This window comes from Bos indicus x Bos taurus, chromosome 2, assembly GCF_003369695.1.
Source record: "Bos indicus x Bos taurus breed Angus x Brahman F1 hybrid chromosome 2, Bos_hybrid_MaternalHap_v2.0, whole genome shotgun sequence".
Lineage (NCBI taxonomy): Eukaryota > Metazoa > Chordata > Mammalia > Artiodactyla > Bovidae > Bos > Bos indicus x Bos taurus.
Genome location: NC_040077.1, coordinates 120,851,205 through 120,878,548, shown reverse-complemented (window position 1 = coordinate 120,878,548; position 27,344 = coordinate 120,851,205). Strand labels below are relative to the sequence as shown.

Sequence of the window (27,344 nt, the reverse complement as noted above, 5' to 3'; positions counted from 1 at the left end):
AAGGAAGAATACCTCAATCCATGAACAGAGAATGGAATAATATTGCAAGTCAAATGAAAGCAGTTTGATTTTTTCAAAGTTATCTACTTCAAAAAGTTCAGATCATTTTAAAGTTGTTTTCCTGGCCTCTTGTCTTCTTAGAAATGAAGAGCTTAGGGAATTTTTAAAAACCAAAGAAACTTTAAAAAATTCTTTTCTCTAACTGTATAAATATACTGGCTTTAATATAAAATTGTATGTTAGAAAGAAAGGCCCATTTGTATATGAATCAGGTTTTATCTTACGGGAAAAAGTGTCAGTATATCAGTGCTAAAAAAAAAAAGTGAAAGTAAATCAGGACTGTTTCTAGAAAAGCCTTCCAATTGTTCAAATATAATTATTTCATCTAAGAAAACCAACTGGAGTACAGGATTGGGCTCTGTCCCATAGCAATCCAAAACACAACCTCTTTTAATGTACATATAGAAAATATATGTGTTAACCACTTTGGAAGAAAAGCAAAATACTGGCTGTAGGATTTCTCAAATTACGTTTTCTCCAAGGTGCAGTCAGTAAGAGTACAGGGGCTTCAGAGTCTCTCGGGCTGCTCTTATGTCAATGATCGTTCTTGGGACCAGGCTGGAGGACTTGCATTCCGTTGGAAAGGTGTAAAGCACCTGCTGCTACAAAGGGGAATCAACGAAGGAGGAGCCATGCTTGCCACTTAGAGACTTATTTAAAAGTTGACTGTTTGGGTAACAAAGACCAAGGCTGTACCTTGATTTTCCATTTCTGAAAGTCACACTTTAAGTCAAAAATTTCTGTTCTGCAAAACTCCATATATAAATTCTCCATGTAGAGTTTATATCATGGTATCTTGTCAAAAGGAAGAGAAAAAAACAGTTCTTCATAGGAATCTCTCTTTTTTTTTTTGGTATCTTAAATGTCAATGATCACAAAAACTTCTGGCTTCTCTTCATTATAGACTTGCATTGCTGAGTACGTTATTGCTTTGACTTCAGTTCCCTAAAGTTGGGGTTAAAGAAAAAAAAAGACACTGAAATCAGAACCATTAACTCTAGTAACAATTGGCAGAAAGTCAAACTTTTAATGTTATTCTGAAAAACTCATATGAAACAATCAGTTATCAAACGAGTATAGTATTACCCACTGAACCAGTACAAATGAGAGACAAATGTGCACAGGAGAAAGCACTGGCCTAGACTCAGGAGATGGAGCACACGATAGTCCTGGCTTGTTTGTACCTGGACCAGAGGCTGTCTCACCCCTCTGGGCACCAGCCTTTACGTTTACCAAATGGGTTGACTCTAAGAACACAAAGCTTTTTTATTGTTTGGGTCAGGGCTCCTTCTTAGGGCTTCCTCTTCTGTACTGTCTAGCCTGGGCCCTGGGAACTCAGCCTATTCCCTTCTCTGAATAGCAGCCATCCTACAGACAAATGCCTACTGTTATCCAATATCTCTATTTAGATATCTAATAGGCATCTTGGAGAAGGCAATGGCACCCCACTCCAGTACTCTTGCCTGGAAAATCCCATGGATGGAGGAGCCTGGTAGGCTGCAGTCCATGGGGTCGCTGGGAGTCGGACACGACTGAGCGACTTCACTTTCACTTTTCACTCTCATGCATTGGAGAAGGAAATGGCAACCCACTCCAGTGTTCTTGCCTGGAGAATCCCAGGGACGGGGGAGCCTGGTGGGCTGCCGTATATGGGGTCACACAGAGTCGGACACGACTGAAGCGACTTGCAGCAGCAGCAGGCATCTTAAACATAATATGTTCAAAAGAAAATGCTACTGTAATTTATATTATAAAAATAACTTGTTTTCAATCCACATGCTCCACCTCTACTGGTTTCTATTCTTCTTAAGTTTCTCTGCCCCGAGGCTCTCTCACGAAGCTTCATTTTATTACATTGAAGAAATGCTACTGCAGCTGCTGGAAGCTACTAAATGATTTCTCAGTCAACCCCAACAAATTTAAGTTTTCTTGGACTAAGCACAGGGGTCAGCAAACTACAAATTAAAGGTCAAATTGGCCTCCCACCTATTTTTGTATAGCTCCACACATAAATGTAAGCCCCAATTGTAAGAACAGCTTTTACATTTCTAAATGGTAGTCAGGGGAGGGGAGTGAAAAAAAACACTTTACTGGAACACATTCACATTCATTCATTTAGGTGTTGTCCATGGCTGTTTAGTGCTATATATGAGTAAAGTAGTTGCTCTTCTATTGTTATCAGTCCACAAAGCAGAAAACAGGAAAAAAACAGCCTACCCCGATTCAAAGAGATTTGACTAGTACACAGTGAAGCCAAATACACTGGCAAATACTGAATCTGGAGAAGCACAAAAGAGAACTCCTTTTTCTCAGGCTTTCTAGTATCCAAAACATTGGATGTTTAGAGAACATCCAATCCAACACCTTCATTACAGGGAAAGACATGAAAGCTCAAAAAGGGAAAGGGACTCTTCAGCCCCAAAACACTCTGTAACAAACCTGACCCTATAGCCCGAGGCAGACTCCTAATCTTCCAAATCAGAAATTGCAGGGTTTTAACATAACATGTCCAGACAGGTCATATTAGTCTGGGAAAAATTTAGGAGTTTATACTGACTTATGAGAACTAGTAAGTTAACTGTAACATACACTGACTTTTTTATGGTAAAGGTCAAATAAAATATTTTTAAATGGCTGGATTTTAAAACATACCTGAGGGTGCTTAGACAATGAGAATTCTTCTCCCCACCTTGAGAAGAAGGAGTAAAACGTGATTAAGATTTCCAGGATTCAACATTTATTCTCTCTTTATACGTTTTAAGATAAGCCTTATAAATGTGGTTAAGATACAGACTTCCCGGGTGGCTCAGTGTTAAAGAAACCGGCTGCCGATGCAGGTGATGCAGGAGATGTGGATTCGATCCCTGGGTCAGGAAGATCCCTGGAGGACAAAGTGGCAACCCATCCCAGTAATTTTACATGGAAAATTCCATGGATAGAGGAGCCTGGCAGGCTGCGGACCATGGGATCACAAAGAATCGGGCACAACTGAGCACACACACATAAGATACTAGAAAGCACAAAGGGATGAGGGAGAAAGGAGCTATAAATTTCAGTTTGATGGTCAGCAGATATAGCTACTGAACTTGTACGATATCCCTTTCAACAAGGTTGATGTCATAGTACAGTGTACATAGGTAGATTCTCAATAACATTGTTTAATGAATACTGGTTCATAATAGAGGAGCATGTTCAAAATTTTCACTGTACTCAGGGCTATAGAACTGATTAAATAATATCTTCCATTGTAAAAAGCAGGTCTGAGCACCATAAAGGCAAAATACAAGATTTCATAATACGATCTGAACTTAAGTTTGTATTTTATGACTTCTCAAAAAATGGCCATGGTATGTACCTGGTAGGCCCTAGAAGGCTACTCACGCTCCTAGAACTTGAGATGAGTATCCTCTCTCCCTTCAACACTAAAGTAGCTGAAGTTCACAGTAGTAAAAGCAGTAGCAGTACCAGAAAGAGCACAGTTTTAAAACTCTGTTCAACTATTTATCAGCTAATTACCCTTGGACAACTCTGTTTTCTTACTCATTAAAAAAAAGGGGGGGAGTAGGAGATAATAAAAGATCTCACTTTACAAAAGAGATGTAAAAAATTCAACATAAAATGGAAAAGCTAAGTTTTATATAAAAGTAACCTAAAAGATATCATTAGATGACTGAAGAAACTTGGAAAACACGAAATCCAATCAAAGTGCCCTAATCAAGAGTTTGCAAACTCAGGAAGGAAAAGTATAACTTGTTAATGGAAGGAACTGGTTTGAATGGAGTCTAGGTGTGAGGATCTATAAGAAAGGCTACATCAGCATTTCTCATCACCAAGCTAGGTTGTACGCACATATCTGCGCCATCCATCAGTGATATATTTTTGTGTGTTAAAAATCACAAATTGGGAATTGTTTACCAATCCAAATCACCTGTGTTCTGACAAGTTTCTGGTCCTCCAAAGCTGAGGTGAACCCTTGCTCCTAGGTGGCTCACCAAGCTTAACCTGCAAAGCCCTATAGGGATGCAACTGGTCTCCTGATTTAATGTTTCTGTTTGTCTTCCTGCTCACTGAGTACACTGAAGACTGCAACTTAACATTTTACATGACCTGTGACTTAAAAGGTTTTCAAAACTTACCCAATTGACCGTATTTTGAAATTTCTTTGGTCGATATTAAGTACTTTGACTTCCTAAAGAAGAAAAAGTGTTTTTAATTTTAATAGACGTTCATAATAGACCATCTATTAAAACATGTCAAGGTTATCACTTTTCCAAGATAATAGCATATAACTTCTTTGAAGCAAAGAAAATTAAAATGTTAATAACTATGTATTTTAAGAAAATAAGGCTTTTTCTTACCCATTCAAGGGAGGTATTATTGAAAATGTACAATTTAAAGTATAAGTCACGAGAATTTTTCTGTAAGATACGTAGTGGAGGATGACCTAGGATTTCAATCATTCTGGGGTTTTTTTCAGCTTTATGTATTTAGAGGTGATAAAACGCTCCGCCTATTTTTATATAATATTATAGGCTCTTGAACTCTGTAGGACAAATGACCCAGTTAGAAGAATATATGTAGTGGAGCTGGTAAGGGAGTGAATGGAGGAATTATGGAGCAAGGAAGGCCAGGTGTGTTAGAAACAATAAGGCTGGAGAGGTGTTCCCTTCTAGAGGCTGATGGCAAAAAGTAACCTCCATTAGGTTTTTCCCTTTCCACGTTAAGGAAACCAAAAGCACTATTTTATTCTTCTTCTGGCTGTACCGCACAGCTTGCAGGATCTCAGGGCCATCAGCAGTGAGAGTACAGAGTCCTAACTAGTGGACTGCCAGGGAATTCCCTAAAAGCACCAATGGCTCAGGGGTAAAGATTAGCCTGCAATGCAGGAGACAGGTTTGATCCCTGGGTCAGGAAGATCCCCTGAAAAAGGAAATGGCAACACACTCCAGTATTCTTGCCTGGGAAATCCCATGGACAGAAGAGCTGGCAGGTTACTTTTTCGAGAAAAAAGTCAGACACCACTGAACAACTAAATAACAATAATAACACAGCAGACCTGCTAAATATCAAATGGGACAAGAGGAACTTATGGACGAACATTTAAAAAGCTCAAACTTGAGAGACATAAAACATGCCGACAGAGAAGAGAGTATGTGCATTCTTCTGACTCAAGATACAGTGAGTGACCAGTGTATGAGATCTAAATACAAGACGCACATACATAGGCAAACTCAGGTTAACCAAGAAGAGCCTATGGTCACCATAATTTCTGCATGACATCATCTTACATATCTGAATTGTTTCATTTTACATCATATATTCTATTTTAAATAGAATGTTCTGTTTTAAACCACTAGTTTTACTCTAAAATATGGACTCAAAATGCATTTGTTCAGTAAAAAAGAAAAACTTGCTTACCCGGGGTATGAAGAATTCATCAGCACTGAATTTATAAAGCCACTCATCCAGAAAGTGAAACAGAAGAGATTGTAAGTCATCGCCTACCCAGGGTCAGAAAGAACCATAAAGAACGGTGTTTAATAATTCTCATCTCTGAAAACTTGTTGGAATTTTACAGTGCAATAAATTTCTTAGGCTCCTTGAAAGAACAAGCTCACAATCAACTTTTTGTACCTCCTTAAGTGTATACTGAAATTATATAGCATCTGAATCCTTGTATAACAATTTCTTCCTTGTGAACAAATTGATTACCTTGGGTTTCTACTTCTATTGTTTGCAGGGGCTCCACAGTCCCAGTATCTGTCATGTAACCAAACATAGCCATTGCACATTGTTCAAAAGCTTCCTCCAGAGTGTCTCCCCAAGCATGTAACCTAAAGAAATGCATTCGTGCCTTGTGTAATATGATTCACTGCAAGACAGAAAACTCGACAGCAAAGTAAAATCAACACTGTAAATGCAAAAGCAAAGGCCTCAATCAATTTAATGACACTGAAACCAGGTGCTTTTGAACCACCATTTTCATGTTCTAAAGAAACCAAAACAGAGGAGAAAAATTAAAACTAGGGACTGCAAGATTAAAAGATCAGTCTTCCTGTGTTAGGCACACGATTTCAAAGGCATAAACTCCAGCTCTACTCACTGGACATCGGCTGTATGATCCAAATCTGAGGGAGAGAGGAAAAAACAATAATAAGTAACTAGACTTGATTTGCAAATCACAAGAAAATGACTCTAGATTATTATTAAGAATATCATTCTTGAAGAACAAGAAAATGTAGGTTGACCATCCACCTTCCACCAATCATTTACACAAAAGTTGTCATTGTTAAGGTTTATTTTTAAAAATTTCTAAGCCTTTAGTTATTATTCAATTAATATTAAATGAACTAATATAATAGAATAGTTATATAACATTAGCATATTGATGATAAAGGGTTATTTCTTTTAAAGCCAAGATTTATATTTAAATGAATGATGAGAATTCCCTGGCAGTCCAGTAGTTATTAGGCCTCCACACACAGGTTCAATCTCTGGTTGAGGAACTAAGATCCCACATGCCCTGCAGTCTTCCAGGTGATCTAAAAAGTGCCCAGTCATGTTAGACTCTGCAATTCCATGGACTGTAGCCCACCAGGCTCCTATGTCCATGGAATTTTCCAGGCAAGAATACTGGAGTGGGTTGCCATTTCCTACTTCACTAATACCTCATAGTTTCTCAATAAACAAATGCCATTTCCTGTTATTAGTTACATTCCCCAACAAAACAAATCAATATCTTTCCTAATATCTACTTGTGTGTGTGTTAGTGCTCAGTCATGTCTGACTCTTTCAGTTCATTTCAGTCGCTCAGTCGTGTCCAATTCTTTGCCACCCCATGAACCGCAGCATGCCAGGCCTCCCTGTCTATCACCAACTCCTGGAGTGTACTCGAACCTGTGTCCATTGAGTCGGTGATACCATCCAATCATCTCATCCTCTGTCATCCCCTTCTCCTCCTGCCCTCAATCTTTCTCAGCATCAGGATCTTTTCAAATGAGTCAACTCTTCACATCAGGTGGCCAAAGTATTCAAGTTTCAGCTTCAGCATCAGTCCTTCCAATGAACACCCAGGACTGATCTCCTTTAGGATGGACTGGTTGGATCTCCTTGCAGTCCAAGGGACTCTCAAGAGTCTTCTCTAACACCACAGTTCAAAAGCATCAATTCTTCAGCACTCAGCTTTCTTCATAGTCCAACTCTCACATCCATATATGACTACTGGAAAAACCATAGCCTTGACTAGACAGACCTTTGTTGGCAAAGTAATGTCTCTGCTTTTTAATATGCTGTCTAGGTTGATCATAACTTTCCTTCCAAGGAGCAAGTGTCTTTTAATTTCATGGCTGCAATCACCATCTGCAGTGATTTTGGAGCCCAGAAAAATAAAGTCAGCCATTGTTTCCCCATCTATTTGCCATGAAATGATGGGACCGGATGCCATGATTTTAGTCTGACTCTTTGCAACCCCATAAACTGTAGCCTGCCAGGCTCCTCTGTTCATAAATGACCAAAATTCTAGAAACTACATCATCAAAGATATAAAATTCCAGATTTCCCAGTCTCACCTTTTCATGAACAGCTAGCCAAATCCCAGACAAAACAGGCTTTTATTTTTAACAAGAGTCAAGTTTTATATTTGTTACTTTCTTGCATTTGAAGGAATCCTCATGATATCCTTGGTCAGTAAAATAGTTTTGAAAAGTAAATTCCACAATATGTATTACAAGCTTTTTCCTGATAGTCTCACTGAATCTGTTATTTTAATATTTCAGAGTCTATTCTTCACTCTTAACCCTGACTTCCATCAATTCTTCCTACTTAGGATCATAGAATATTCAAGCTAGAATGAAACCTCAGAGACCATTTAACAGAAATCCTTCAATTAAAGAAGAAACCTGAAATCCTGAGAGATTGTATAACTTGTTCAGGACCATACTGCTGATTAGAGTTGGGACTAGAATTGAGATTTTCTGACTCCCAGTTTAGTGCCCTTTACATCATAACACATCTTCTTCTGGTAACACTCAGGGTTTAAGCTCACCTCTGATTTACTCAAAATACTACTGAGGCCTCAGTACATTTTAGACACTAATGGGCTCAATGACCAGCAGAGATGACAAACAAGTTAAAGGAAAGCAACACATTTTAATGCTAGAGAAATGAAAGCATGTGGCCACAAAAGGACATAGCAGAATGTTCACAGCAACTTTATTCCCCCAAATTAAAAACCCAATGTTCATGAAGAAAATGAATAAATAAACTGAGGATTACTATGCCACACTGCTCAGCAATAAAGCAGCATGAACTAGTGATATGTGCATTAACAAGAGTCTCAAAAACATCAAGTGAAAACTGCAGAACTCTCACACACTTATCTCCATCCAAACCCCTGCACTAAGAGACCTGATCAGCTTTAGTGTGGCTTCTAGCAGCTTAAGCCTGTGTACCTAGGATCATCGTGGCCCCACCGTTACAATGCCTGCCTGAGAAAGCTATACACTGTAGGAGAATTTATCGTTTGTCCCGAGACAACCCCGGACAATAGGTCCTTGACCTCCCTTTCTCAGAGCATTCACTAAAAAGGGCTTACGACTGTGAATATTTATCTCTTACAACTCAGAAGTATCTTTCCCATTCCTCCGAAATGTAATCATCAGGAAGAACTCCCAGGCTCCGTGGGAGAGAATTCCAACTTGGTAACTGCCAGCTAGCAAACACTGCTACTCCAATGACATTTACACTGACCAAGCTTTTGTAATTTTTCATTTCTAGTCTCTACTGAAACCCCTGCTCTCCCCCATCTCTCATTCTTCTTTTAAAAAGTCCAATCTCCTCTGCACAAATCCAAAGGGATCTCAGCTCTTTCCCCTGCTGTCCATAATTACTGAATAAAGTCCACTCACCACTTTAATGTCTAACATTTATCAGTGATACTCAGTGAAGACACCAGATATAAAAGAATGTGTACTATGTGATTCCATTTATACAAAACTCTCAAACAAACAAAAGTAAACTATAGTGAATGATATCACAGGGTGTGAGGAAAGAGGCATACTCATACAATGCTAGTGAGAGTATAAATTGGTGAAACTTCAACAGACAGTGAGTTTGCAATAATTATTGAAGTTTAAAATGCAGGTATCAAAAAGACTGTATATATAACTGAATCACTTGACTGTGCAGCAGAAAGTAACCAACACTGTGAATCACCTAGGGGCTTTCCACCTGGCACACTGGTAAAGAACCCATCTACCAGTGCAGGAGACCCAAGAGATGTGGGTTTGATCCCTGGGTCAGGAAGGTCACGTGGAGGAGGAAATGGTAACCCACTCCAGTATTCTTGCCTGGAGAATCCCATGGACAGAGGAGCCTAGTGGGCTACATCCCATGGTGTTACAGAGTCAGACATGATTCAGCAACTGAGCAAAGCATCCACAGTACATCAACTATACTCCAATTTTTAAAAATACTGATAAAATGCAGATACCCTTTACCAAAGTAATGTAACTTTTGGAAATTTATTCTACAGATACACTTGCACATGTGCCAAACAATGGATGTACGGCTATATTCACTGCTGCATTATTTCTAATAGCTGCTGCTGCTGCTGCTGCTAAGTCACTTCAGTCGTGTCCGACTCTGTGCGACCCCATAGATGGCACAAATGTAAATGTCCACCAACTAGAAATTGAGTAAATTAAAGTACATCTTTGCATGTACACATATAAAAATGTTATGACTGGCTGATCTAGAAAGCAAGACTAAGGGGCCTGGGATCAGAGCTGACTTTTCACCGCATACCTGTCATACTTTCTGAATTCTGAATCATAGGTAATTCTTAAAAAACTAAGAGAAAAATGATGGGAATACCAGACCACCTTACCAGCCTCCTGAAAAATCTGTATGCAGGTCAAGAAACAATGATTAGAATCAGACATGGAACAACAGACTGGTTCAAAATTGGGGGAGGAGTACTTCAAGGCTATACGCTGTCACCCTGCTTATTTAACTTATATGCAGAGTACATCATGAGAAATGCCAGTCTGGATGAAGCACAAGCTGGAATCAAGATTGCTGGGAGAAATATCAAAAACCTCAGACAGACACCACCCTATGGCAGAAAGAGAAGAGGAACTAAAGAGCCTCTTGATGAAAGTGAAAGAGTGAAAAAGTTGGCTTAAAACTTAACATTCAAAAAACAAAGATCACAGCACCCTATCCCATCTCTTCATGGCAACTAGATGGGGAAACAATGGAAACGACAGACTTTATTTTCTTGGGCTCCAAAATTACTGCAGATGGTGACTGCAGCCATGAAATTAAAAGACACTTGCTCCTTGGAAGAAAAGCTATGACCAACCTAGACAGCATATTAAAAAGCAGAGACGTTACTTTGCCAACAAAGGTCCGTCTAGTCAAGGCTATGGTTTTTCTAGTAGTCATGTATGGATGTGAGAGTTGGACTGTGAAGAAAGCTGAGTGCTGAAGAATTGATGCTTTTGAACTGTGGTGTTGGAGAAGACTCTTGAGAGTCCCTTGGACTGCAAGGAGATCCAACCAGTCCATCCTAAAGGAAATCAGTCCTAAATGTTCATTGGAAGGGCTGAGCTGAAGCTGAAACTCGACTACCTGATGTGAAGAATTGAGTCATTTGAAAAGACCCTGATGCTAGGAAAGATTGAAGGCAGGAGGAGAAGGGGACAGAGGATGAGATGGTTGGATGGCATTACCAACTCGATTGACGAGTTTGAGCAAGTTCTGGGAGTTGGTGATGGACAAGGAAACCTGGTGTGCTGCAGTCCATGAGGCCGCAGAGTTGGAACTGAGTGAGTAACTGAATTGATTGAACAGAAAAATGAGCTACGGAGACACACAGGATCTAGAAAGTACAGAGCCTAGTATGCTATGATAAATAGTTGTACTCTACACAGAGGACCTTCCCAGGTGGCTCAGTGATAAGAGAATCTGCCTGCCAAGCAGGAGCCGGTTTTCCCAGACCCGGGCTGGGAAGATCCCCTGGAGAAGGAAATATCAACCCACTCCAGTATTTTTCCTTGGGAAACCCATGGACAAAGAAGCCTGGTGGGCTATAGTCCATGGGGTCACAAAGAGTTAGACAGGACTTAGCAACTAAACAGCAGCATACAGAGAACAATGTGAAATTAAAGAACTTCAGAGGGGAAATAAGAGCCAAATTTGTGCTCTCCAAACCACATCCACCTTTAGGGCTAACAATTTAACATTTATATAGACTAACTTTAGAGTCTGCACTATATTTTTACATTTATTATTATCTCATTTTGCCCTCACAGGAAGGAACAGAATGCAAAAAGAGGTTATGTGATTTGCCTAAAGTCACTAAGCTACAAATGGCAAAACCAGGTCCTTTTACTAACACAGGATACAAGTAAGACATTAGTAGTCCTCTACTTATAACTTTCTGAGTCCTCCACCCTAGCCACATTCTAACTACAGGATTGTTGAAGATAGGTGGGGATGGGGGTGGTTACATGAAACACTTGAAAACACAGCTATCTTCACAATGAACACACCAGTAAAACTCCCTCAAAGGTCTGTGTAGACAAAGCTATAGTTTTTCCAGCAGTCTTTTATGGATGTGGGGCTTCCCTGGTGGCTCAGAACCTGCCTGCAATGTGGGAGACCTGGGTTCGATCTGGGATGGGAAGATCCCCTGGAGGAGGGCATGGCAACCCACTCCAGAACTCTTGCCTGGAGAATCCCCATGGACAGAGGAACGTGGTGTACTACAGTCCATGGGGTTTTAAAGGGTCGACAAGACTGAGCGACTATGGACACACACGGACGGATGTGAGCGCTGGACCATAAAGGCTGAGCGCAGGAGAATTGATGCTTTTGAATTGTGGTGCTGGAGAAGGTCTTGGGAGTCCCTTGGCCTGCAAGGAGATCAAACCAGTCAATTCTAAACGACATTAACCCTGAATATTCATTGGAAGGACTATAGTTGAAGCTGAAGTTCCAATACTTTGGCCACTTGGTGCAAACAGCCAACTCACTGGAAACCACCCTGATGCTTCCTGCTGGTTCAGCTGGTAAAGCTGCATTGAGGGAGACCTGGGTTCCATCCTTGGGTTCTGAAGATTTCCTGGAGAAGTGAAAGGCTACCCACTCCAGTATTCTGGCCAGGAGAACTTCATGGACTGTATAATCCATGGGGTTACAAACAGTCCGACACGACTTAGCGACTTTCACTGATGATGGGAAAATTGAAGGCAAAAGGAAATCGGGGGGTGGGGGCAAAGGATTAGATTGTTCCATAGCATCACCGACTGAATGGACATAAATTTGAACAAATTCCAGGAGATGGGGGGAGGGGGGAAGGGAGCTCTGGACAGCAGCAGTCCTTGAGGTAGCAGAATTTGACAGGACTTAGCAACTAAACAACAAAAATTCCCATAAGATAAATGTGACTAGGCATATACAAGGAGAGTTCAAGATATTATATATGTGGGAGCCCAGGTTTCCCGACTCTCAGACCAGGCGTTTTTATTCTTCAGCGTTTCAGCTTTCCCGGGATTAGTTCAGAAGAGCATTCACACAGGGCGAAACGGGGTAATGCCTGAACCACCCTAAGGCGCAAAGTGGAAGAGGGAGCCAGAGCCCTCCCGCAAGGAGAGAAGTGAGCCACCTACTCACACTCGTACTTCCGACTGACTGGAGGATACTTGGCCTTGATCGCCTTCTGCTCCTCAGTCAAATTGTAATCTCTTACATCTTCCCCTTCCTGCGCCATGATTGCGGGTTTGGACCCAAGCTCAACTTCCGCCCTTCATCAGCCGGACTTCAGCCCGGACTTACAACATCCGCCCAAGACTCCGCCCCTAGACTGACACCCTTAAAGGGCTAGGACGCCGTCCTCGAGGACTTAATCCCCTAAACCTTAATCCCTTACGACTTCCGTTCTAGGTCTCGCCGTTTGGAGTTCTTTAAAAGTCCAAGGACCCATTTTCTGGACGTGCTTCATCAATAGTCCTAAGAAGTAAGGGAACAAATATATTGGAGGATCTAGGAATAGGACAACACTTGAATTAAGATACCTCGAGGTGTAATAAAGGCCTTTCTTGCCAGTTTACCCCTAGCGTGGCCAACTAGACCCGAAAACATCCTAGATTTCTCATTCAAAGCCCTACTTTCAAGGGGTAGCTAGCTGAACGCTCTTCAAGAAAATGGCTGCCCCCCCGGAGCTTGCGGCCTAAACCGCTCACGTGACCTCGGGCGGCTCACTCTCACCAACCCGCGCGCGCGCAAGCGAAGGAAGTCAGCTGGGGTCCGTGTGGGGGCAGGGGCGGAGCGCGCGCCTCGGCCCCGCGGCAAGAGACTCTACGCGTCTGGATAGGTTACGAATGCGACTTCCCCGCCCACTTCGCCGCTCGGCGCACTCCGATTGGCCGGTGTTGGCGCGAAGGTGCGCGAGTCATCCCTCACGCAGGGGCAGCAGGAAACAATAGAGGCCGCGCGCGCAGAGCGAGCGCCCGCAGGCTCCCCGCCCCTCCCGCAACGCTCAACCCCGGGATCCCCGCCGGCTTGCCTACCCGCCATGGCCGACAAGGAAGGTGAGGGTTCCGGGGCGGCCCCAGGAGAGTGGGGGGTGCCGGGGTTGCGTAGCGGCCTCGAAACGGCCTAACAGTGAGGACAGGCCAGACTCAGCTGAGTGTCGTCCCCGCCATCGCAGGCGTGAGGAGAATCGCTCCGCGGGGCGGGTTAACGGCGCTCCAGCTCCTCCAGAGCTGAGGCCCCGGCGCAGCGGCTTGAGGCAGGCATTTGGGTCCCCGGCGGGTGTTTGGTCTTTTTCCGCACGCCCTGTCGGTCTGCTCGCCTCTCTCCGGGTTCTCCCTGCAGTGCTTACTACCCGCAAGGGCCGGTGCTCCGGCCTCCAGGCCGGTTCTGTGCTCCTCCCGACGCCGTCGCCCGAGCGGTTAACGGCATTTGGCAGCGATGAGCCCAGCAGTTAAAGCCCCGCGAGGCCGGAGAGCGGCGTTGGTGGCTGTGCCTCGGGGAGATTTAGACAGATCTCCATTTCAGAATCGGGATTTAGGAGTGCCGGTGGCTTTGGAAGTGTTTACTCGGTTTCCATTTGTGGTCGCTAACTTAATTTGTTTTTTATTTTTTAGCAGCCTTTGATGACGCAGTAGAGGAACGTGTGATCAACGAAGAATACAAAATATGGAAAAAGAACACCCCTTTTCTTTACGATTTGGTGATGACCCATGCTCTGGAGTGGCCTAGCCTAACTGCACAGTGGCTTCCAGATGTAACCAGGTGATAAGAATCCGTTGAATGTTATTTTGTTGTGTTCTCAGTGTAGATTTCTCACATTGATTATCCCTGTTTTCCTCTCTCCAGTCACCCGGAGCGGACACGTGATCAGAACCTATTGGGGACATTTTTTTTCTAGGCCAAAAAAGACAAAATGTGAAACTACTTTGCAGTTTACTTGATAAGAGAAAACATGTTGATGTCTTCTTTTTCTGATAACTGAATTGAATAGGCGTATTATAACTGTAGTTGACCAAACAATAATGTAAAATTTGTCAGCTTTCAAAAAGTGATTATGGTAAATGCAGTTCTTTCAACAAAAAAAATTTTGAATCTCACAGTCGTTTATACTATCTGGTTAATGCAGAGATGATTGTGACATGATAACCTGCCACTCAGAACAATCTTTAAAAATTACATGTGTACTGAGTAAGTACGTTTCTTCAAAATTCAGGACTTTTAGAAGTCAGGATATTTGTGAATTGTGGTTATTTGACTATGTTTTTGCTCAAAAACTGACAATTTATGCAAATATTATTAATAACAATATGAGCCTACTATCCTCCGGTTGGCATTTAAAAGGGGGGATCTGTCCTAAGGATTTTTTTTTTAATTAATTTATTTTTAATTGGAGGATAATTGCTTTACAGTATTATATTAGTTTCTGCCATACATTAGATGAAGTAGCAATAAGTATACTTATGTCCCCTCCCTTTTAAACCTCCCTCCTTGTCCTAAGTATGTTAATTAGGAGTTCCCATATTCAGTTGATTATCAGAATTATTTGAATTCAGGGTAAGAGGAGTTGTTTCTGTTAGTTGTCAGTAGTTCAGACCACTTAGGAACTTGTGGCAGGATACTTAAAAATAGTTTGAGCAGTAATTCTAGATTTACTATAGTCAGGTGGTAAATTGTATTGGACCAAAGGATCCCAAATATTGGCCACCCCGTCCTTACTAAATCATTCTGGAAAAGCTTTCCATGTAATGTGATTAACTAGGTTTGGAAAACACAAGCACTTGCTATGGCTCAGAGGTTAAAGCGTCTGCTTGGAATGCAGGAGACCCGGGTTCGATCCCTGGGTCTGGGAAGATCCCCTGGAGAAAGAAATGGCAACCCTCTCCAGTACTCTTGCCATGGAGAATCTCATGGAGGGAGGAGCCTGGTAGGCTACAGTCCATGGGGTTGCAAAAAGTTGGACACGACTGAGCGACTTCACTTTGACTTAAGACTGAATAACCCAAGGCTGAAATCTGTGTTCTTAGTAGCTTTCTTCTTTACAGATGTAGATGAATAAGTCTTTCTGCAGGATTAGACTTTGGTCCAAATACCCTTCCTTTATTTTGGTATTGTACTTGTATAACAGTGTTATTTATTTTTTTAGGATGGGATTACTTACAACAACTCTCCCTAATGTCTGTTTAATGTGTGTCTGTGTGTTTTGGTGTTTATTTATATTCTGTTTCTTAGAAAGAATGATACGGTTGTAGTTTTATAATACTCTTCTTCACTCCCGCACTTCCTTTAGTTGTTTAACTTTGTAAATACAAGTATCCCCAACTTTATGTTGGCAGCCCTCTTATATTTCCTCTTCTTTTTGCACATAGGATATCTGAAAGTGTGCAGAGGAATTTCTGCTGGTTATCTTAACACCCAGCTTCTGAGCTCTACCTGAATTTCCAGCTGCCTGTTATTATTGGTGTCTTCTCTAGAGTATCTTATTAGCTTTCCCTACATGATGTGGTCCAAACTAAGTGTATTTTTTCTATGGCGATACCAACCCAGCTTTCTTCTATTGTTTCTATTTCTCCTTATCATAGTTGACTTTGGTTTGACATTTCTTAGATCTGTTCCCCCCCTCCCCTCCCCTCAGCCCTTTCTTGACTTGGCAGTCTGTTTATAAGCCCTGATGAATTCTTGTGTAGCATCTTTCCCATCTAGACTGGGGTTCTCAAACTTTTAACAGGCATCATAATCAGCTGAAGGAATCGGAAAACTTTTTTTTTCTTTTTACACTGGCCATGCCCTGAAGCTGCAGAATCTTAGATCACCAACGAGGAATTAAGAAAGCATTGAGTCCTAACCACTGGACTGCCAGGAAATTCCCTGTAGAACAGACTGGTTTTTTTCTTTTTTTTTAAATATTTATTTATTTGGCTGCATAGAGTCTTAGTTGTGGTACGTGGGAACTAGTTCCCTGACCAGGGATGGAACCCAGCCCCCCTGCATCAGGAGCACAGAGTCTTAGCCACTGGACCACCAGGGAATTCCCAGAACAGACTGTTAAGCACTACAAATCACCCCCCCTAAGTTTCTCATTGAGTATGTCTATAGTGGATTTGAGAATTTGCATGTGGGAGTTCACAGATAATGTTGATGCTTTTGTTCCCCATACCACACTTGAAGAATCTCTGCTTTATGCTTTACACTGAATTAATCCTTCTGACATAACTCAAATTATGGTACATCCCTTATAAATTTTCCATGGTTCTTTGTTCCTTTTAGTAGAGAGTTCATATGTTAAGCAAACATTCAGTACCCTAGGGTCTGATTTCAATCTGCCTTTTGACCTTCTCTCCCACTGTTTTCCCACATTCAAAGTCATTTAGATTCAGTCCTCGTTCTGTTACTTAGTTAATCTTAGGCCACCCCATGGGCTGTGGCCTGCCAGACTCCTCTGTCCATGGAATTCTCCAGGCAAGAATACTGGAGTGGGTAGCCATTCCCTTCTCCAGTTGATCTTCCTGACTCAGTGATTGAACCCAGGTCTCCTGCATTGCAGGCAGATTCTTAACTGTCTGAGCCACCAAGGAAGTCCGTTTTCGCAAACCATCTTTAAATTAGAATATTACTTCATAGTGTTGTAACCTTCATCTTTGCTTACCTCCCTTGGAATACTGTCTTTCAAAGCTCTTGTCCCCCTCTTCTGGGTTTTATCTCATTTTGAGACATTAGCTTACCTGATGTCAGTCCCTTTCCATTTTAATGAAGTAACCAGAAGTGTTCATATACCCAATAATTGGTTTTTTTCTCTCCAGCTACTTGTAAAGGATGAATAATTAATTTTTATTTTATTCTGTCAGACTTTTTCCTCAAAAGTAATTGTAAATATTTGGCCAAGTTAAGAAATAATTACGAAATTAAGTGGTATGTGGTACCTGCCCTCAGCTCTGTGGAAGATATGTTAAAAGTAAGGAAATACGGCTCTTAATGACTTCTTTCTCTCAAAACCTGTTTGTAATAATGCCTTGTATATACATGTATGTCACTGACTTTGTGGTCTCTCTTAGTTTACTAAATTGACTATTGACCATATGTTGCTATTACAGACCAGAAGGGAAAGATTTCAGTATTCATCGACTTGTCCTGGGGACACACACATCAGATGAGCAAAACCACCTTGTGATAGCCAGCGTGCAGCTCCCTAACGATGACGCTCAGTTTGATGCTTCACACTACGACAGTGAAAAAGGAGGTAGGAGTCTTAATTAAAGGTGAAGGGAGGAATGATACTTATTTTGGTTATATTTTTGTATCTCTGAATTATCATTAAAAAGTGTGTACAGTTTGATAAAGTAGCCTCTCAAGAACAAGATATTAAGCTTTGAAAAGCCTGATTTTCAGTATAGATATTAGATGTCAGAAGACATGTAACATGTACTTGGTTCTGTAATTTTTCTATAAACTTCCTTCAACTAAATTTGGTGGTAGGCAAATTTCAAGAAGTTAAAATCCACCATAGATTATTGCCATGCATGCTTGCATTCTCAACATGGAAGATACTGCCCCTGGGGAATTGAAAATTGATTCTCAGAGTGGGGCATGTGTGAAAACAGTCTTATTCTTTGAACTGTTTCAAGCACAGATATACATAGCATGCATAAACAATACACAGATTATCTGTGGTATTAGAATTTCATTAAGGTGTCAAAATATCTTATGGGGCAATAATGGGGGAAAAAAAAGATTGAAAAGCACTGGCTTTAAATTACCCTTTCCGGTGCCGGTGTTGTCTGCGCTTGCGGTGAGAGCGCTCGGTGCCGCGTTTCACGTTCTCCGTCCTACGCCGCTGCAGCCCGGGCCTTGCCTGACGCAGCCATTAAAAATAAATAAATAAATAAATAAATTACCCTTTCCAGGTTTAAATGGTAGAAAGGACTTAACTATGGTATTTGCTGTATAGTATATAAAAATTAAATGAGTGTTTAATTATATCCTATTTTTAGGTGATAACGTTAGGGCTTAACTATTCATGAATTATTTTTTTCCCTTTCAGAAGAGATAGAATTGAGTGGGTTTCCTTTATTATTGTCCTTGAACTCAAATTATTACCAAAGGTAGAAGATAGACTTTCAGTATTGAGATTTGTGGCCCCCAAAAATGAATGTGTAATGTTATCTTATCTTAGATTTCTGCAGATTAATCGAATCCATTCCATTATTTAAGTTATTTTGGTTTCCAGTTATTTGCCAAGATTGTAATGTGCAGTTATTCTTTTGATCATTCCATATTTAGCTTAGCAGAATGCAAAATAAGTTCTTAGGATAAGGGCCAGCAAACATGATTTTGCTTCACTGACCTGTGTGTGTGAGCTGTAGGGTATGGTTACTGCAGAGATATTCTCTGGGTAGGCATTAGTAGTGATGAAGGGGTCTATGCTTAAACTGCAAGGGGCATAGGTTCAGTCCCTGGTTGGGGAACTAAGATCCCACATGCCGCACAGCCAAAAATAGCAAATTTTTTTGTTGTTAGAAAGAAAAAAAGAATCAGAAGACTAGGGCTTGGGACCCTGTTGTGCTGCTCACTAGCTGTGTAGTTTGAGGATAAATCTTTTAGCCTCCCTGAGCCTGTTTTCTTTTTACTAAGACAAACTGTCTTTAAATAGAATTTTTAGTTATTTCGGTATAAAGCAAATATTCTGATTGGTAATATAATAAATCATCTTTAAAAATTGAAGCAGGGCTTTCCCTGGTGGTCCAGTGGTTAGGACTTCCTGCTTTCAGTGGGGGGTGGGGGGTGGGGGGCGGGTGCTGTTTGCTCCCTGGTCTGGGAAATAAGATCTCACAAGCCCATGTAGTGCAGACAAAAAAAAAAAATTGAAGCAACTATGTGAACCCCTCGCCACATAAATCTGTCGTTTATGGATCACTGTTAAATTGATAGTTTTCTAAATGATTTATCCCAATTATTGGATCACTCACTCAACAGATACATTAAGTACTAAGGATAGGTAGTTTTTCTTTGTACTGGGAATATAAGATAAAAAATACTTCGCAGCCTCATGTATCCCAGACATCTTTTTTGTTGAGCATATGGGCATGTGCCTCCTTTTGATGCCTGTATACTCTGCTGTGGTTACTCAATTAACATTTAAGTGGTTTCCAATCTTTTGACTTCAAAAATAGTCTTTGTGCATATATCTTGCATAGTTTTGCTGTAGAACAATTACCTAAATTGAATGTTGATTAATTTGCAAGAACATTTCCAAGTATATTGGTACTGCTAAGTTGCCCTCCAAATAAGACTCTCAATTTCACCAGTAGCAGATACATTGATGTCTGTTTCTGCATGCTTTTACCAGCATTGAATGCTGCGCTCTCATTTTACTTTGTTGTTGTTGGAGGGGTGTTTTCTTTCTTGGTTTTGGTTTTCATGTCATTTGGTTTTTAAGGGCTGCTCCACGGGGCTTACAGAATCTTAGTTCCCCCACCAGGAATCGCATCAGCACCCTTGACAGCAAAAGTACAGAGTCTTGACCACTGGACCTCCAGGAATTCCCTAACTTGCTTTTTAAGTTATTTGTGATGTTGGACTTACTTTAAAATATTTATCTTTTGTCAGTCTCTTGAACTGCCTATTTATGTGTTTTTCTCATTTTTTCTTTTGAGTTAACTATATATGTAATGTAAGTTATCCCTAATAGGTTATAGATAATTTTTCCCCTGTTTATTTTATAATCTTGAATCCTATTTATTTAAATTTATTTATGACTGTGCTGGATCCTTGCTGCTGGGCAGGCTTTTCTCTAGTTACAGCAAGGAGGGCTTCCTTGTGGTGCAGTGGCTTCTCTCATCGCAGTGGGTTCTCTTGTTGCAGAGCACAGGCTCAATAGTTGTGGCACATGGGCCTAGTTGCTTCGCAGCATGTGGGATCTTCTCAGATCAAGGCTGGAACCCATGTCTCCTGCATTGGCAGGTGGATTCTTGACCACTGAGCCACAGCTATTTAGTTGTGTTCTTTACCACTGAGTTCCCTATTTACTTTAGAAGCTGTGAATTTTTAATTACCCACCTTTCCTTTGGTATCCTTCAGATTTTGTCATTCTTTGAAAGGCCTTTCAAATCACTCCAAGGTTTTAAAATAGTTATCTGTTTTCTGGTACTTCTCTCTTTTGACCATTAAAATTTTAAATAGTTGATTTACAGTGTTGTGTTTCAGATGTTCAACATGATGATTCATTGGGTGTTTTGTTTTTGTTTTTCCCATATTTCATTAAGGCTACCACAACATTGGGTATAATTCCTTATGTTGTTGTTTAATCGATAAGTCTGCCCCACTCTTTGCATGCCTGTGGACTGCAGCGAACCAGGCTTCCCTGTCCTTCACTATCTCCCGGAGTTTGCTCAAACTCATGTCCATTGAGTCAGTGATGCTCTCTACCCATCTCATCCTCTGCAGCCCCCTTCTCCGTTTGCCTTCAGTCTTTCCCAGCATCTTCATATCTGAAGTTGATGATATTTCTCCCGAAATCTTGATTCCAGCTTGTGATTCATCTAGCTAGGCATTTCACATAATGAACTCTGCATATGAGTTGAATAAGAAAGGTGACCATATACAGCCTTGACGTACTTCTTCCTCAATTTGGAGTCAGTCCACTGTTCCATATCTGGTTCTTTTTTTTTTACCGCATACATCCTACTTTAAAAGCTTTTCTTTATTTACCAGCACTGGAGACAGATTTGATGCCCATTGGTTTAAGGGAAAAAAGCTAGAAATACAGCCACGAGGCCTGTGTCTCCCAAGGAAAATAAAATGTGAGAATTTACCAGAAAATTCTAGACACTGAATTGAAAAAAAATAAAGGAGTTAGGCATTCTGATCCTCACTGATCTTCAAAAGCCCAAGTGATTTCCCAAGTGTGATTTAAATTTATGATAATTAAAATGTATTTCTATGCTTTGTATGGACTTTGCCGCTGCTAAGTTGCTTCAGTCATGTCTGACTCTGTGCGACCCCATAGACAGCAGCCCACCAGGATCCCCCATCCCTGGGATTCTCCAGGCAAGAACACTAGAGTGGGTTGCCATTTCCTTCTCCCATATCTGGTTCTAACTGTTGCTTCTTGACCTGCATACAGGTTTCTCAGACAGATAAGGTGGTCTGGTATTCCCATTTCTTTAAGAATTTTCCACAGTTTGTTGTGCCACACAGTCAAAGGCTTTAGTGTAGTCAGTGAAGCAGAGAATTAAATGGTTTCCTGAAATTCTCTTGCTTTCTCTATGATCCAGCAAATGTTGCCAATTTGATCTCTGGTTCCTCTACCTTTTCTAAACCTAGCTTGTACATCTGGAAGTTCTAAATCCTTGTTGATTATCTATTTTGTTTTTTGAGTGGCATCAAACCAATTTGCTTTTGCTGACTTGCTTTTCTGATGATACCTTTATCCCCCTAATACTTAACACTATAGAAACTATGAAAATAAAAGTAATGTATATGACATGATTGTATGACTGCAATACATCTCCCTATTTAATCCTCACAAGAAAACTGGGTAACTTCCCTAAGGTTACATACCTTCCTTTTCTCTTCCTTTTCCATCTCCTCCTTCCTTCAAATCACTCAGATGGCTGGACAAGCTTGGTGCTTAAAGGAAAGCAGGTGCTCTCTCCATATGGTCTCAACAATGGTGGAAGTAGATACATACCAATGTCTCTTAAAGCTTCTTAAGTGGTTGTTACACAGATAGATTCCTAGTCCCTCCTTGCTCTTAGATGAAGTGTCCTAAAGTCTGAGATCGAGCTATTAAAATTGATTACCATCTGCTTAGCCGCATTTGATCTGAGGTACTTGGTGACAGCTTCAAAAGATCATTGAACTTTCAAGATGAAAGAACAAAAAATTGGCTTAGGCTTGTTTTGACATTTAAAAAGAATTTATGTATTTGTATTACATTCAGCCCAGCTATGGTCATATTTGAAGCCCTGAAAATAGGTTTGAAATTTTACTTCAGATTCTGTTACCAAGATCTTGAAATATCGAGTTTATTTTTAGCAACTTATTGGGGAATTGGTTTTGAGGGGGAGTGTTTGTTTTTGAGTTACCTTTAGTCTTCTAACTTCAGTTATATGTAATAAACTAGTATTAAGTCATGATGAAGTAATTGGAATATTTGACTCAAGATGTTGCAACTTATTCTTAGTTTCAAAATGTTTATGGACTAAAAAAATGGCAAAGTGGTAGAAATTAGAATGCTGGTTATCTAGTTTGTCCAGCAGTATTAGTTGGGAGGGATACAGAAGTGCCTTCGGGGAGGATGAGAGTGCTAGAGATGTTCCATGTTTTATCAGGTAGTAACTCCCCTGATGTACGCATGTGTAAAAATTCATCAGGCTACACAGTTTAAGCATATTATTATATTTCAGTCTTTTTAAATAGTATTTTACGAGGGAAGCAAACAAAATAGGAGTGTAGTTAGACCTTGATAGTCATTCACTGTATTGTACATTGATACCTCAGTCTTTGTTCCCTACATTAGATTTGGTGTTTTTGCTCTCACGTTAAATTTGAGCAGTCCCTGATTATTTGTTAAATAGATGAATCCTCATCTTCATAAATCTCAGTTGTGAATCCTCTAAGCTGATTTTTTTTTTTAACACATACACACTGATATAGTTACTCGTTTGTTTATTTCTGGCTGCACTTGTTCTTTATTGCTGCATGCGGGCTTTGTCAGTTGCAGAGAGTGGGGCTGCTTTCTCGTTTGAGAGCACGGGCTCTAGGCGCATGGGCTTTAGTTGCACCACAGGGGCTCATTAGTTGTAGCGTGCAGGCCCTAGAGCGTGCAGGCTTCAGTAGTTGTTGCTCTGTGGCGTGTGGAATCTTCCTGGACCAGGGATTGAATCCAAGTTCTATTGTACTTTAACCGCAGGTAGCGGGGGAGAGGGTGCCTCTGATTAGTAGTATGTTGTTGTTTAGTTGCTAAGTCTTATCTTGACTCTTTTGCAAGCCCATGCACTGTAGCCCACCAGTATCCTCCATCCATGGGATTTCCCTGGCAAGAATACTGGAGTGGGTTTCCATTTTCTTCTTTGGGGGATCTTCCCTATGCAGGGATCGAACCTATGTCTCCTGCATTGGCAGGCAGATTCTTTACCACTGAGGCACCGGGAAAGCCCTAGTAGTAGTATATAGCTGATAAATTGTGTGCTTATCTCCTTGTGTTTGGAATAAAAGTTCTTTGAGATCACATATCCTAATCATGCATTCTTTTTGCATTATAGAAATTTGTGGTCTAGAATTCTGGAGGGAGATTTGTTCAATGTTTTTCTTTGCCCCCTCTTTGAGAATCTGTTTTGAACTGTTTTTAGGCTGTTAGCTTGTTTGAACCACTGCTTTGCAGTGTATAAAATTATTTTGAGGTTGAATGTTATCTGCTAATCATATTACCCAACTTATCAAACCTGTGTCTCCTGCATTGGCAGGTGGATTCTTTACCATTGAGCCACCAGGGAAACCCTTGCCAAGATTTATATAATGACAAATTATATTCTTAAACATTTTATAATGGTACTTGGGAGAACTCTGTAAGTGCATACAGTAGTCAAATGTGAATAAAATATGTTTTTGTCTAGTCCTTGCCTACCTGGTTTATTTCAGCCAAGGACTCTGGTTGGCAAGTGTAAGTGGGGGGTCAGGAAAATTGAACCAGCTGTTGTGGCTCTGTTTTTCCTCACTAATACGAAGAAAGGTGTCAGTATTTCAGGAAGGTTACCCCAAACTAGAGATTGAAAGGGACTAGAGAGAGTCCCTCAAGAGGAGGGACTCTTTAGTACCTAGCACACTGTGTATGTATTTGAGATTTATTAGGTATATAATTACCAAAATCATTTTAGGCATAGCTGAAAGAGTATCATAGCCGAAAGGGATCAGAAAAATGGGCATTCGTTTTAGGTTCTGCTGTAGTCACGTCACCATGAGCAAATTAATACAGGTCTTCTCAGCTCCTCTTTTTCTCATGTGAAATATTTGGAGATAATTCTTCCCTACTCTGTACAGTTATGGTAAGAAATAATTGAAATAAGGAGTGTGCACTTTATATTGCTAATAAATATTGATACTGCTTCTAGTATTATACCAGTTCATTTATTAAAAGCCTTGCCTGTGTCAAACTTTGAGTAACATAGAGTACTTCTTGCTTTGTCCTCATTTGCAATTAACATCTTATTTACAGAATTTGGAGGTTTTGGCTCGGTTAGTGGAAAAATTGAAATAGAAATCAAGATCAACCATGAAGGAGAGGTAAACAGGGCACGCTATATGCCCCAGAACCCTTGCATCATTGCAACCAAGACTCCATCCAGTGATGTTCTTGTTTTTGACTATACAAAACATCCTTCTAAACCAGGTATCTTCTCTCTTCTATTCAAATACAAATGATGTATCACTACAGGAATACATTGCTTCTCTCAGTTTTAATTGCTAACTTATTCATTGTGTATCTTAACATCTTGTGAATTATGTTGATATGTGTGGGTACTACTCCTTCAACCTTCTTGCCTACATCTGGAAAAAGAAATTGCTTTTTTACATAGAACAGAATGTGCCGCTTTTAAATGTTATCTATTTGGTCATAGTCTGTATTTCTCATAAAAAATAAGAGCTTTAGACCTCTTGATAAAAATTCCATTATGCTAAGTAGGTCCAGCGAGGCAGTGGACTGGATAGTCTTGATGTGTCTGTTACTTTGTAGACCCTTCTGGAGAGTGCAACCCAGACTTGCGTCTCCGTGGACATCAGAAGGAAGGCTATGGGCTTTCTTGGAACCCAAATCTCAGTGGGCACTTACTGAGTGCTTCAGATGACCACGTGCGTATCCTTCCCAGTGTGAAGCACATCTGGGCTAGTTGTATCAGCGTTTTCCTCTGGGGTATATGAGGAAGTGAGACTCTTTCTTTTATATAATAGCTCATTTTTCTCATTTAAGACCATCTGCCTGTGGGACATAAGTGCTGTTCCAAAGGAAGGGAAAGTTGTGGATGCGAAGACCATCTTCACAGGGCACACGGCAGTAGTGGAGGATGTCTCCTGGCATCTGCTCCATGAGTCCCTCTTTGGGTCGGTTGCTGATGATCAGAAACTCATGATGTGAGTTGAATCCATCTTTTTCTCAATATATTATCTAAGTTGTATAATATTTGATTATCCATTTTAAGCTTCTTTTTCCCCCCTGTTTTTTTTCTTTCACTGAAGCTGGGATACTCGTTCAAACAATACTTCCAAACCAAGCCACTCAGTTGATGCTCACACTGCTGAAGTGAACTGCCTTTCTTTCAATCCTTATAGTGAGTTCATTCTTGCCACAGGATCAGCTGACAAGGTTAGTGTGATTTATCTTTACAAAAAGACAAAGGGTGGATTTCTCTGACTTCTTTTGAATGCACGGAGATCTTTTAGTTGTGAATTTTCTTTTTCTCATTAAAAAAATTTTATTGATTACTCTGGCTTTCCTTTTTGTACATAGACTGTTGCCCTGTGGGATCTGAGAAATCTGAAACTTAAGTTGCATTCCTTTGAATCACATAAGGATGAAATATTCCAGGTAGGAGAAACTAATGCTTCTAGTGTTTTTAATCAACTTTATGCCTGACGTGTGTCTCTTCTCTTATTTCCATTTCTTGGTAACTTGCCATATCTATCATAATTTCGCAGTTCAGTCCTAAAGTACTGACTCCCAAGTTTTCTGCCTAATCAATTTAATTAAGCTCCTTTCTTAATATGCAGAGCCCTCTGACTCAGTTCAAGAAATATTTGTTACATTATGTTCAAAACTGAATGCAAAGGCACTGTGTGTAATACTGAAAGTACTTGGGTAGATTGTGTGGATGAGCTGTACTTTAGTTTTTAGGTCAGTGTTGGATGACATTTGGCATTTATCTGTTTGTTTTGGCTGCGTCAGGTCGTCACTGCAGGGATCTTTTGTTGCATTGCACAGGCTTCTCTAGGTGTGGCTTGTGGGTTTTTGTTGCCCTGCGGTATTTGGGATCTTAGTTCCTTGATCAGGGATCAAACATTTTTCCCCTACATTGTAGGGTGGATTTTTAAGCAGTGGACCACCAGGAAATTCCCCTCTCCTCAGTTTTCTAATTGATGGATTTTTTTTCTTACATATAGGTTCAGTGGTCACCTCACAATGAGACTATTTTGGCTTCCAGTGGTACTGATCGTAGACTGAATGTCTGGGATTTAAGGTATGTCTTGTTAAATTAGTTTTTGTGAAGTTCTTTTCTTACACTTTCCAGAATACTCAAGGTAAATTTAACTTAAAAACTTTTTTGTGCTAGTAAAATTGGAGAGGAACAATCCCCAGAAGATGCAGAAGATGGGCCACCAGAGTTGTTGGTATGTTACAGATATTGAGCACAACTGAAATAGTTCATGATTTATTGTCCTCTGTCTGCTTTTCATCTCTGTTTTCCTCCCTCTTTCAGTTTATTCATGGTGGTCACACTGCCAAGATATCTGATTTCTCCTGGAATCCCAACGAACCTTGGGTGATTTGTTCTGTATCAGAAGACAATATCATGCAAGTGTGGCAAATGGTAAGTGTTTAGATAAATGAATCCTAGTATTATTCTGTTTATGTATACTTCAGTACAGCTGGCAGCTCTGTTAGTTTACTCCCACCATGTGACTTACCTGTCCATTGTCAATGTCTACTCTTATCTGGTTGTCCCAGTGTCACAGCATCAGAGAGTACTGTTTCTCCA

General features: G+C 40.6%; 2 protein-coding genes across 5 annotated transcripts in view; one reads left to right on the top strand and one right to left on the bottom strand.

Moving 5' to 3' along the window:
• Positions 1-205: 205 nt before the first annotated feature.
• ZBTB8OS (zinc finger and BTB domain containing 8 opposite strand) lies at positions 206-13,287 on the bottom strand. 3 transcript variants are annotated; one of them, XM_027517081.1, is made up of 7 exons: positions 12,739-13,287; positions 6,164-6,188; positions 5,773-5,894; positions 5,479-5,561; positions 4,197-4,249; positions 2,713-2,749; positions 206-1,005 (listed from the first exon to the last, which is right to left on the bottom strand). In XM_027517081.1, the coding sequence occupies exons 1-7, from the start codon at positions 12,833-12,835 to the stop codon at positions 919-921; spliced, it is 504 nt and encodes a 167-aa protein (XP_027372882.1). In that variant the 5' UTR covers positions 12,836-13,287; the 3' UTR covers positions 206-918. The 3 variants fall into 3 exon arrangements, with proteins under 3 accessions (XP_027372882.1, XP_027372891.1, XP_027372898.1); XM_027517090.1 differs by having other exon boundaries at positions 13,140-13,282; XM_027517097.1 differs by having other exon boundaries at positions 12,735-12,824.
• Positions 13,288-13,506: 219 nt separating this feature from the next.
• Positions 13,507-27,344, top strand: part of RBBP4 (RB binding protein 4, chromatin remodeling factor) — a 16,583-nt gene continuing 2,745 nt past the window's right edge. Inside the window, exons 1-11 of one of the 2 annotated variants that reach the window (XM_027517049.1) lie at positions 13,507-13,655; positions 14,214-14,361; positions 17,688-17,833; positions 24,809-24,982; positions 25,328-25,443; positions 25,562-25,722; positions 25,828-25,954; positions 26,099-26,176; positions 26,749-26,825; positions 26,919-26,976; positions 27,066-27,176. In XM_027517049.1, the coding sequence (XP_027372850.1) occupies positions 13,640-13,655; positions 14,214-14,361; positions 17,688-17,833; positions 24,809-24,982; positions 25,328-25,443; positions 25,562-25,722; positions 25,828-25,954; positions 26,099-26,176; positions 26,749-26,825; positions 26,919-26,976; positions 27,066-27,176 (1,212 nt within the window). In that variant the 5' untranslated portion in view covers positions 13,507-13,639. Of the gene's footprint in view, positions 13,656-13,724; positions 13,856-14,213; positions 14,362-17,687; positions 17,834-24,808; positions 24,983-25,327; positions 25,444-25,561; positions 25,723-25,827; positions 25,955-26,098; positions 26,177-26,748; positions 26,826-26,918; positions 26,977-27,065; positions 27,177-27,344 lie in introns of those variants that run through there. The other variant, XM_027517057.1, reaches the window with a different exon arrangement.

Bases quoted from the DNA above. Each gene is read 5' to 3' on its own strand.
- ZBTB8OS (XM_027517081.1), bottom strand. From the start codon at position 12,835: ATGGCGCAGGAAGGGGAAGATGTAAGAGATTACAATTTGACTGAGGAG. The intron at 6,189-12,738 runs GTGAGTAGGTGG...TCTCTCCCTCAG, and splicing joins AGTCAGTCGGAAGTACGAGT to ATTTGGATCATACAGCCGAT. The intron at 1,006-2,712 runs GTATGTTTTAAA...CCCCAACTTTAG, and splicing joins CATTGTCTAAGCACCCTCAG to GGAACTGAAGTCAAAGCAAT.